Source organism: Natator depressus, chromosome 20 (assembly GCF_965152275.1).
Source record: "Natator depressus isolate rNatDep1 chromosome 20, rNatDep2.hap1, whole genome shotgun sequence".
In the NCBI taxonomy this organism is placed as follows: Eukaryota; Metazoa; Chordata; order Testudines; family Cheloniidae; genus Natator; species Natator depressus.
The window spans coordinates 11,788,108-11,800,086 of NC_134253.1; the positions used below are offsets into that span (position 1 = coordinate 11,788,108).

Here is an 11,979-nt window from a genome sequence, read left to right on the forward strand (position 1 = left end):
CCACCATTCTCACTGGGGATCCTTTCTTATCCACTGTGTCGTCAGAGGAAGAGAAAACCCAGCTTGGCTTTCAGAGCCCAAGTGTTGTGGAAGGGCATTCCCAGACTCTGGCCTCTCTTCCCTAATGGGCACTTCCTAGCAAGAACAATGAACAACTTTAATCTTTGTTTATGCTGATTGTTCTGGACTGCAGGGTGGGGGGAGGTGCCTGGGACTGAAGGGATTGCTGTGTCCAAGTGCCATTACAAGGGAGTCAGCCTGAAGAAAGACTAGAGCTGGAATTTGGCCAGGACACAAGGATTAGACACCCCGATTCTAGTGGGAAAGTAGCCTGGGAACTTGACCATAGATGGTCAGAACCTCAGATGTTACTTCCTGAAGCTCACCAGCACCTCCCACCACTCTGAGAAGAGAGCACGCCCCCTACTGAGTCACCCATCCCAAGTCCTGCAGCACCTAAAAGCTCCCCCAGGGCCAAGGCCTCGCCCTCCTTATCTTACCAAGGTCTACCCAGAGCACAGCCCTAGGCAGCATGGCTGCAGGTACAAGTATCAGCTAGCAGGTGGGTGCACACCAGGGTGACCAGATATCCCGATTTTATAGGGACAGTCCCGATTTTTGGGTCTCTCTCTTATATAGGCTCCTATTACCCCCCACCCCCACCCCGATTTTTCACACTTGCTGTCTGGTCATCTTAGTGCACATACGTAGAGGAAGCGGCCTAACTGGCTCCCTGTATGCCAAGAACACACCAAGAAGCTACATTCTGTATTTCAATACAGTATTTATTCACCTTCCCTCAGTCAGGGCTGGGCCAGACAGATTTGGTTAGAAGGCAGGGATACCCCCACCTGCATTAGGACATTCACAACCGCTCACAATAGACTAGACACAGGAGGAACACACAGCAGGAAGCTGGCTCCATCACATGGCGAAGAGGATGAGGAAAGCCACCATCAGGCAGAAGAGCCCCATGGCCTCGGAGAGTGCAAAGCCCAGGATGGCGTAGGAGAACAGCTGCTGTTTCAGGGAAGGGTTTCTGTGAGGGGAGGAAGAAAGCACCAGTCAGCGAAGCATGCGGGAGCATAGTGAGCATCCCCCATGCTGCAGGGCTGGGCACAGCAGCCCAAGAGTCAGATACACCAATGTGCATGGAGGGAGAGCAGGATGTCTCTTGGCATCAGCCAGAAGGGGCTGCTCAACAGTAAGGTAAAGCATTGCCAGCTCCTAATGGCCCATGAGGTACTTTGCTCTTGATCAACCCCCTCTGGCTGATCCCCAGGGCAGTCTCTGAAGGGAGCCAAGCACAGCTCCTCCTGGCCAGAGGGAGAAATCACTACAATGCAGAGTCATGGGGAGAGAATGGTCTGGGAGCACTAAGGCTAGTGCAGTCCCAGCCTCTCCCACCAGGGGGCAGTGTAATGATGGCTGGCTACAGAGGAGCTCCCAGATGGTTGAATCCTAGATTCACTCCAGATGGGTCTTTACATTCAAGAGTCCCAAATTCATGTATTTGACAGACATGTGATGGTCTGAAAGAAGCCTGACTTGCTGCCTACACCTGTCCCCTGCTCTCTCAGTGCTGGGCAACAGCACTGGGATTAGCAAGTAGTGCTGACAAAAATCCCAGTGTTATGGGTTTAGGGTGATGAGCTAGACAGTGATGAGCTGCCAAAATCTTAACAACCAGTTCCCTCCTCACCCCACAAGAGGGTCGTGGCCTGCCCCCTGGGACCCCTGCCCCATCCACTCCCCTCCCCTGTCCCCTGACTGCCCCGAGAACCGGACAGGAGAGTCTCGTGGGTCACCGTAGTGGGTGCCCACCCCGCCCCACCCCTAAGAGCCAGAGGGACCTGCCGGGAGGCAAAGTGGGGAGTCTCCATAGTGCTTACTTAGGGCGGCTCCCAGGAAGCATCTGGTGGGTCCCTCTGGCTCCTAGGGGCGGGGGGGGGGGGGGAGGGAGGGAGAGAGAAGCGGCCGCTCCCCACACTGATCACATCAAAAGTGGAGCCTTAGCCACCGACTCTGTGGGTGCTCCAGGGCTGGAGCCCCCACAGGGAGAATTTGGTGGGTGTCCCACCGGCAGCTCCCCCCCCGCCCCAGCTCACCTCACCTCCACTCCACCTCCTCCCTGCTCTGCTTCTCGTCCCCCCCACCCCCTACTTCCTGCAAATCAGCTGTTTGCGTGGGAAGCAGGGGAGGGGGGCGGGGGGGCTGAGAAGCAAGCAGTGGCTTCGTGCTTAGGCCCAGGGAGTAAGAGGCAGAAGCGAGCTGGGGGTGTAAGGAGGGCCGCCTGCGCCGCAGCAGGTAACCCGGGGGTGGGGCGCGCACAGGGGAACCGCTCCCCGCCCCAGGTCACCTCCGCCTCCCTGGGCCTGAGGGCGAAGCTGCCGCCTGCTTCTCAGCCCTCCCAGGCTTCCCACATTAACAGCTGATTGTGGGAAGCTGGGGGATGCGGGGGTGGGAGGAGCGTGGTGGTGGAACAGAGGGGAGCTGGGGCCAGGCAGGGAGCTGCCACCAAATTTTCCCCGTGGGTGCTCCAGCCCTGAGCACCCACGGCGTCGGTGCCTAAGGTGCCACTTTTGGCCGGTTGTTAAATTTAGAAGCCCTTTTAGAACCAGTTGTCCCGCGCAACTGGTTCCAGCGAACCGGCTCCAGCTCACCACTGGTAACGGTAAGAAACCAAAACCCACCCTGACCACTAGAGAGAGCTCCACAGCAGGAGGAAGTGGGAAAATCCCACTTTGTGTCAGAGCCACCAACAGGCTCCTTGGGACAGCCTGTGTTGCGGAGGAGAGGATGTGAACTCAGCACCAGGCTGACTGCTCTGGAGACTCCACAGTAGAGGCACAGCAGGGGACAGTGCCAGGGCAAGCTTCCCCAGTGTCCCCTACAGCATGCCCCATCCGGCCCAACGATGACCCCTCTTAATGGAAGTTTGGCCTCCACGGCCCATTCAAAAGCATCCACTAGAGCTGGCTGGGAGGGGGCATTCCCACACATAAAGGATAAAACTGAAACCCACCAGATTCATTTGACCCACAGATGGTGGCAGATTTCAGGCTGAATCTGAATCTGTGCCCTAGACAGGAAGGGCTTGATACTCAGTAAGAGTCCTCAGCAGTCCTGCTCCTACCCCAAATCTCCTGCTTATACAAAGGAGTGGTCAGACCAATTTAGAAATGCTCCTCATGGACAGCTGATGGTCCCTTCCACTGACAGTGCCAAGAGCATTGGCCAAGATTGAGAGCAAAGGCCCAGGGGACTGTAACAGACTAGGCACTGTATCCAGGTTCAGCGGAATCAATCACTATTCCTTTTAAAGAGGGCTATCACATAAGGAGCTGCCATCTTAACAGGCTGAGGCTGCACAGAAGAGCTTAAAGAATCCAAGTCCCACATGGATGCACAGGAAGAGCAGGAGACTGGGTTCACTCTTATCAGCCTTTCCCTTACAACCGCTCTGATGGGTCTTGCTTTCACTTGCACACCCACTCAGGGGCTCATACTGGGAAGTCCTAGCCAAATGTCAATTATTTTTTGTCACGGTCCAAATTTCTTGGTCAAGGTATAACCAAGGACCAGACTCCAGAGAGAAAAAAAAAAAATCAATAACTAATAAGTAAATAAAAAGATTTTAGAGTCCGTTTCAAAAGGATCTGGTTGTCCAGATTTGGCCCGTGGTCTGCTTGATACCCCTATCCCAGGCCCTGCCCGCACCAGCTGTAAGCAAGCCAGGGGACATGGTTAAAGCAGGGGAAGAGCTAACTGATACAGACTAATTCCTTACCTGGCATAGCCAATAATGAGGCTGCCAAATACGGTTCCAATGCCAGCACCAGAGCCGGCTACCCCAACTGTGGCAGCACCAGCACCGATGAACTTCGCCGCAGTGTCAATGTCCTGGGAGATGGAGCTGGTGTGGAACTCCCGGTGCAAGGCTTGGAGGAGGGCATTCTGGGGCGCTGGGGTGGAGCCGAGCTAGGATAAGTTGAAGAGATGAGAGTGAAATTCAGCCGGAGATGGAGCTCTAGAAGTGTTTTTTGCCAGCTCTCTACCAGGGCATTGCCATGGAAACATCTGCACTGAGCAGACTAAGGACCACAAGAACCCAAGTTTCTCACATGGTTTGGAGAACTGACTTCATGGGCCTCTAGAGGGTGAGATTGTGAGTTAGGCTAAAGAGAGGGGCATACTTAGTGCACTGAGCCACAGAACTGGGAACCACTTAAGCTCAGCTCTCCTTGTAACCTCAGAAAATTGCTTCACTTTGGTGCCTCAGTTTCCCCACATGGAGGGGCAATTCTGATCTCCCTGGGGTTTTAGTAAGAGAAGGTCCTGTGACTTGCTAGGCCTGGAAATGAATGCCTTAAAACTACTGGCGAGCTGGATTTCCAGCATTATAAAGCACTGGCCTAGAAGCATTCCTGAGACATTGGGTTTATAGCCGTCTAGTGCTCCTGCTGCATCTCCCTGCTGCATCTCCCCCCTCCCGCCCCCTGCCCCTTTCTATGGGATCCTTCAAGTGAAAGGCACTAAAGTGCTTTACACATTTTAATTCTAATACATGATCCTTCTATGAAGTTCCACCTACCACTGAACTGCAGCCATGGCTGGGGTGGAATTTGGCAGCTGTTTAGCAGTGTAGAATACTTCTGGTCAGGAAGTGACTTCTCAGTTGAGCCCAGGTGAGCAATTTGTGGGCGCAGACTAATTACAAGTTGAGAGCTGGCTGGGACTCCAGGGCTAACCTTCTTGCATGTGCCAGAGGACTTTTAAATGACCACAAGTGGTCCCATTCTCAGTAATCTGCCTAATACAGCTTGTAGCCGCACAGCGCACTCTAGCCCCATGCTGGGGGATTGGTTCAGAGTTGACTTGCAAGGAAGAGCACCTCCTACTGAATCACCAATCCCTTTCCAGAGGGAGAGCTTGCAGCACTGTTAACATGCTTTCTTCCGTTGCCCAGATTTTTTCCTCTTGCTTTACGATTCTCCCCTGAGCAATTAAGCCCAGAAGCCCAACAGAGCAAGCCAGCCCAGCTGAGTTTCCTCACCCAGCAGGGATTTCCACCCCCCAGCTTTGCTCTAGTCAAAGACGCCTATGGAGTGGAATATTTGTTCTGCACGCCCCCTGCTGGACCCAATGGTTAAGTCAATTCAAGCTCTGACGATCCTCTCCATTTTCATGGTCCAAGCTCAGCGTTTTACCTCATCTGTCCTGGTCTCCGGCCTGCTCAGCAGGGAGGCAGAGACTGGTCTGCACAGCAGCCTCGAGCTGTTCCTCACCTGCAGGAAGACAAAGTAATCATTCAGATGGAGCCGCTCTGCCCAGAGAGGCAATGCAATACAATCTCTACCAGATACCCAGCGCCAGCTTCCTGCAAACCTGTCAGCTGAGTTATGCGGAGACAGAGGTCACTGGAAAGGAACTGGAGCAATATTTCCCCCACCTTGCAGCTCTGCAGGGGGCCGCAGCATTTACACAGCGCCCAAAGTGTGCCAGGCTCTCCCCCAGTTGTTAGCTGGGGCTGGCCCAATGCAGAGTGACTGAATTATTTTCAGGGACACCAGAGCAGCTGTTGCTCCAAGAGTGGAGATGGGATGTCTTCTGCAGTTCATCTGCATGAAGGTCCCTCCAGTGGCTGGGTGGACAGCCTGATCCTGGAAGGGGTGGAATACCTTCAGAAGTCAGGCCATGAATGCCCTGCAGCAGTTCTCTGGGTCAAATCTAACTCTGGCATAAGTGGAAGCAATTGCCATTGACTCCATAGCTGAATGTGGCACTCCATGTCTCTGCTGTGGGGCAGAGGAATGGTAGTATTTTCCCCCGAGGGCAGCAGGAATCCCCACGCTTGGTAGCAGCACTGGCATCGTGTTGCCACTTCCTGTTTTAATACGTTCCAAACCAAACATTCTCAAGCAGTGCTTAATTTGTAATGAAAGAGGCGTCAGGGCTCAAGCAATATTTTTTACTTTCATAATTGATGTGGCAAGCCCAGAGGTGCCGAGGCGATGAACTGCTAAGTCTAGAGGTGCTGGGGCTCAGCCCTGGCACAAACTAAGCACTGTTCTCAAGCCTCTCTCTGTTCCCACAGCACAGTCCATGCTAAGGCAACACAAAAGATGAAGGTTACCCCAAATGCTGCCTCCTCATGGACCAGTATGGCCCAGGACGGTCCATCTTGGAAGGTAATCCTGATCAATCTTGCCCATGGAGCTGACTGAATAACTATGACAGCAAGTAACCATTACCTGGAAACCAGCCACAGTCAATGTGAATTTATGCCCTACTGGAACCCCAACACAAGACTAACAAAGAAGGGAGGAGAGGGGAACTGAACCAGGAGACACAGGGGATGGTCACTTACCTGGGGCAGACAAGCACCATCCAAGAACCAGCCCTCTCTCACTGAGGCCTTGTCTATACTACAGTTAAAAGTTGATCTAAGCTACACAACTTGAGTTACGTGAATAGCATAACTCAAGTTGACGTAGCTTAGATCTACTTACCGCGGGGACCACGGTACGCGATGTCGAGGAGAGACGCCCTCCCGTTGACTCCCTTTACTCTTCTCGATCCGGTGGAGTACAGGAGTTGACGGGAGAACAATCTGTGGTTGATTTAGTGGGTCTTCACTAGACCTGCTAAACTGACTGCCAATACATCGATCGTTGCGCAATCCCCTGGTAAGTGTAGACAAGCCACGAGATGCCACACAATTTGATGGAAAATGGAGAGTGCTTCCCGTTTACCAGGGGATCACCTTATTGCTGGCACTTGCCACCCCTGGCTAGCACAGAGTTAGCAGGAAGCACCTCCACTTAATCAGTGATTCCCTCCTCACCTATGAACTGATGAAACAGGAGGCTGGGGTGGCTGTATTTGTTGTAGCCATCTGGACCGAACTCAGCAGATCAGAGGAGGGATTCACTTAGTGTCCGGCTACTGAAGCTGGTGTGAAGGATGTAGCCAAGCAGGGCCCATCTACAGTAGGACACTGTGGTAGGGGAGCAGATCTCCACAACATAGCTCTGCAGGTCAGTGTACACAAGTGTGTCTGAGATGTGCCCCAGCCTTGGGTGGAGCAGAGCTCGAGGCATGGTTAAGGATCCCTTGACACTGAAGCGTGTTGTGGGAATAACCAAGTCGTGACGTGCGGGCCCTGAGGGCAGGCAGACTGACACCAGGGCAGCATTACTGAGAGCCAGCAGCCAGTTACAAGTCTAATGGGTTGGCAGCCCCAACGTTGCAGCAGGCAGCTTAGCTCAGAAGGAAGTTTTATTACACCTCCAGAGACAGGAAATGCCACCCAGCTAATTAGTAGCTAATAGGAAAAGGTTACAATTATCTGGCCTGTCGAGGGCAAGTTACCACTAAACTACGGTGCCGAGGGATTCATTGGTAACTGGCTAAGAGCCCCAACCATTTTGCATAAGATGTAGACAGCAGCTACGGTCATCTTTGATACTAAAGTGTGGTCTATGGCGACTACAGTTCCCAGCATCAGTAATACCCAGTCCTCACCTCCATATTGATAATGAGGCTGGCCATGCAGCATATGGGCCATGGTTTAGCTACCCTTACTTTAAGCACATACAGACTGACGTGAAATCTACTTTTTTTCCCCCCCAATGTACTCCCCTAGAGGCAGAATGTCCAAGAACAAGACTGGGAGTCAGGGCTCCTGGGTTCTATTCCTAGCTTTGCCGCTCACTTCATGGGAGACTACAGTGTCGAGGACTGACTGCCTGGACCCTTGCTTCTTACTGCAAAAAGACCCCTCCACCTCAAGATGACTTCACTTCGACTACTGATCAGCCTGTCCCTCCTTCTGGGGTTTTGTCTTTCCTCCTTTTGGACAGCAGGGGAAAAAACAAGGTGAAGTGCTAGTAACCTCTCCCTTGTCCACTGACAGAGCTAACCTGTATTGCACCGCTAGGGAACCTGACCTGGAAAAAGGTTCCTCAGAAGCAGACAGCGTCGGACTTTGAGGGAGCCACGCACATTCACCCCACCATGAACCGGGTGAATCAGAAGCAGACAACATCTGTGCTCAATACAAATGGACTGCTACCCCTTTGTGCGACCTGAAGCTCCGGCTGCAGCTAAAAAACCCTTGAGTTGGTGGTGTCCTCTCAGGAAAAGATGGCCCCATTCTTTAAGCTGGGTTCTTGTGTTTTTAATCTGTTTAGTATTTGTTATCTTTCTTTTCTGGTGGTACGGGGAGTTGAGACTATAGAATCGCACCGTTCTAACACATTTATACGTCTTGCCCATGAAATGAAATATCGTATGCCAGGCCTACAAAACACTTCATGCTGAGTGTGCTCATTAATACCAGCAGATAGCCACAAAGGTCTTCCCATGGTTCACACAGAGACCAGTATGTCCCAAGAGTTCCCCTATGGCACTCTAGGGACAAAGGGGGGACTGTTAGGTGAGAAAAATTAAATATGAAGCAGTTATGCCAACCGAACCAAAGTCAGGCCAATAAAGGTTGCTGGGAAAGTCCCTGAATGAGATAAATAGAATAAAAGAATACTTGTTTAAGTTGTAGGGAGTAAGAAAAAAGGGGAGGCCTGCATTCCTGCACCAAATGTGCTGGGAACAGTCCTTGAGATACAGAGGCACTGTTTTCCACTCCCTGCTCTTGTGTTATGTCTGTTTTAACTCCTCATCTCCTGGTTGACACCCATACCGATAAAGTTAGAGAAGCACTACAATTTGCTAAAAGTTATCTACAATAAGAGGGGTAGATGTGCATGCATATAGAGAAAGAGGATTTTAACTAATATGGGGGTGGTGGGCTGCTTTATGAATAAATCTGTGACGCGATGGAACTGTCTATAAAAACCCTATGAGTTTTACTTAGAGGCTGGCTGGTTCTCTTTGGAGACGGGCTGCCCTCTATTGTTGTGTGCACTCTTCAGTAAAGAGCTGTGTGTTCGGACCTTGCTGGTGTTGCCTGTATCTCTCCGGTCAGAGAACGAACCGTGCCGTCTGGGGTTCGTGTCCTCGACAACAGGCACCTGGGTCTCAGTTTCCTTGTCTAGACAATGGAGATACCTATGTGGTAGGGGGTTAAGTGCTGTGACGATTAGCTAATATGTTGAAAACAAAGCGTTACAGAAATGCCTAGTATTAGAATGGATAAAAACAATGGGATTTTCCACTACTCACTAGGGCAGGAGCAGAGACGAATTTTGCACAGGCATACATGTTCGGGGACAGCAGGAGGGTCACAAAACTGGAAGAGAAACCAAACCACCACCACATTAGGAATCCACATCACCCTGCAATTTATATCATTCACTGCAATAGAAACATGCTGCAAAGGGGAGTGGGGGACTCCCAGTGAACATGCCAAAAGTTCAAAATAATATTACCAAGGTGATAATATTGACCACGACAGGTAACTGGGATCATCATAAGAGGTGACAACAGGTGGGAGAAGGGGGTATGACCATTAACTGCACAATATCAAACGCACCAGAAAAGTGCAATGCTAATCCCATGGGAACCCACAAGGGGCTGAACAGTGCAGGCCAGTGACGAAGACCCTGGAATGGAAGCAGAGCACAAAATCTTTAAGTATTTAGAATGTAAGATCCTTTGGACAGGGATCAGCTGTTTGTACAGTGCCTAGCACCATGGTGTCCTGGTCCATGACTGAGGCTGTTAAGAGCTACCACAAAATAAATGAGGTAGGCAGCTCAGCTACCAGAGACCAATACCCACAGCTTGGCTGAGCTTTAAAGCACTGGCACCATACTAGAATGGAAAGACTCACAGATACGATGGGAAAAAACCATCAGGATCCTGTGTTATCTGGGACTCAGGACATCTGGGTTCTACTTCCCACTCCTGCTCACTCAATCATAGGGAAATCACTCTGTCTCAGTTTTCCCATATGGGGATATAATTTACCTACTCTGTGTAGAGTGCAAAACTCAAGTCATTTGCTTTTGTAAAGAGCTTTGGAGTTTCTCAGGAGACAACAAAGCATCTTCATGTTCCATCCCCTAATCCAGAACCATCCTCGGGTTCTGGGATTCCTTCCAAGCCCCAGCAGCAGAGCCCCCTTCATCCAGGACTTGTGTGGCTGAGTCAAACGATTCCCCAGGAGCACTTGCATTAAGTTTCCCTCAGGCTTCTAACACTCAGGATCAAATAAGTTAGAGATGGGAATGGCCCATTAACTCCTGCACAAGTGGTCAGTGACTCTCAGATCCCCAAAGTCATTTTCAATGTACATGAATACTCTGCGTGTCCCAAGCACTTTTCATCCAAGGATCCTCAAGCTTGTGATAAGCATTAAGGAGAAACAGAGTGGTCTAGTGGGTAGTGCACTAGACTAGGAACCCAGAGACCTGAGTTCTACTCCCAGCTCTGCTACCGATCTGATAGGCAACTCTGGGCAAGCCACTGTCCCTCTCATACTGTGTGTTTAGACTGTAAGCTTTTCAGGGCAGGGGCTGTCTCTTCAGCACCCAGGACAATTGGGGCCTCTATTGTAATAAAAATGGCCTTGTGGGCCCCCTGCAATATAGATCAGTATCACCTCCAGTCTACAGCTCGAGACCAGACCCCACCAGCAGATAGAGGTGTGGGGGGCTGAATAATTAAAGCAAACTGGCAGGGGTTTGTCATTTACTTCTCAGCGGTGGCTTCCCCTCTTGGGCACATCCAGCTCCCTGTTGCCCTAGCACAGTACTCCCTCCGCTAGGAGCTCTGTGCTGGGGAAGGGGAGTTATTGCAAACTGAGATTTAGTTATCAGTGGGGGGCCCCTTATTTTCAGGCACTACTTGGCTAAAGACATTGCAGGCTCCAGCCAGGTCTGTAAGGAGGCTGAGGCAACCAACAGTTAAAAGTAAGGCCACCCATTAGGCAACAAGCCACCAGGAGACAGGGGAGAACAGGAACCCTGGCCAAACCCTGGGGGAGAAGAGCCCAGAAGATCCCAGACCTAGCCCAACATACAGCCACCTAGTACCCCTCCTCCAGGCCAGGCAGCTACCTCCCTCCCCCACAGCCCAACAGGGATCCCAACTCCAGCTCCCCCCCACCCCTAGCCTTCTCCACTCTTCACCCACAGCCCCTCCCCTTCCCCCCAGTCCCTTCCCCCACACCCCTACCTTCTCCCCCCCCCGCCACTTTCAACCCCAGCCCCTCCCCTTCCCCCACATCCCTACCTTCTCCCCCCTCCGCCACTTTCAACCCCAGCCCCTCCCCTTCCCTTCCCCCACACCTCCAGCCTTCCCCAGCCCCTCCCCTGCCACTTTCACCCCCAGCCCCTCCCCTTCCCCCACATCCCTACCTTCTCCCCCCCCGCCACTTTCAACCCCAGCCACTCCCTTTCCCTTCCCCCACACCTCCAGCCTTCCCCCCAGCCCCTCCCCCCACACCCGTAGCCTTCTCCCCCCTTCGCCCCCGGCCCCTCCCCTCCAGCCTTTACTCCCAAGCCCCTCCCCCCACACCCGTAGCCTTCTCCCCCTACGCCGTCACCCCCAGCCCCTCCACTCTCCCAGCACCAGGGGCCTCGCCAGGCCGCCCCGCCCGGGCCCGGGGCCTCCTTACCCGGTGCTCGAGGAGGAAGGGCAAAGAGAGAAGGGTCTCTGCGCATGCGCCGGACCACTACGCGACCCAGAAAGTGACGTCCACGGCAGGCGGGAACTCGGCGCCGAACGAGGGGTATTAGAGGGAGCGGGGAGCGCCCAGAGCGTCCGCCCGGCAGGAAGGTCCCAGGAACAGCTCGTGCTGTGTGCCACAGCGCCACCTGCTGATCGGGAGGCGGTACTACTGGAGGGCGCCGCGCCAGCTGCAGGCCATGGAGCGGTACTACAGAGGGGTCAGCGCAGCGTCACCTGTTGGCCGAGGCTCAGTAGTACGGGGTGCAGCGCCCCCTACTGACCTGGGGGGATACTGCAGGTGAGTGCAGCATCCCCTACAGAGCCAGGGCAGTACTGCAGGTGCCT

The 11,979-nt window shown here is 52.8% G+C and overlaps 1 protein-coding gene across 2 annotated transcripts; it reads right to left on the reverse strand.

The window, feature by feature from the left end:
- Positions 1 to 764: 764 nt before the first annotated feature.
- Positions 765 to 11,671, reverse strand: ATP5MC2 (ATP synthase membrane subunit c locus 2). 2 transcript variants are annotated; one of them, XM_074935253.1, is made up of 6 exons: positions 11,582 to 11,661; positions 9,494 to 9,563; positions 9,184 to 9,250; positions 5,211 to 5,288; positions 3,791 to 3,981; positions 765 to 1,039 (listed from the first exon to the last, which is right to left on the reverse strand). In XM_074935253.1, exons 1-6 carry the CDS (start codon positions 11,625 to 11,627, stop codon positions 925 to 927), a joined length of 567 nt encoding a protein of 188 aa, XP_074791354.1. In that variant the 5' UTR covers positions 11,628 to 11,661; the 3' UTR covers positions 765 to 924. The 2 variants fall into 2 exon arrangements, with proteins under 2 accessions (XP_074791354.1, XP_074791355.1); XM_074935254.1 differs by lacking the exon at positions 9,494 to 9,563 and having other exon boundaries at positions 11,582 to 11,671.
- Between the last annotated feature and the right edge of the window lie 308 nt (positions 11,672 to 11,979).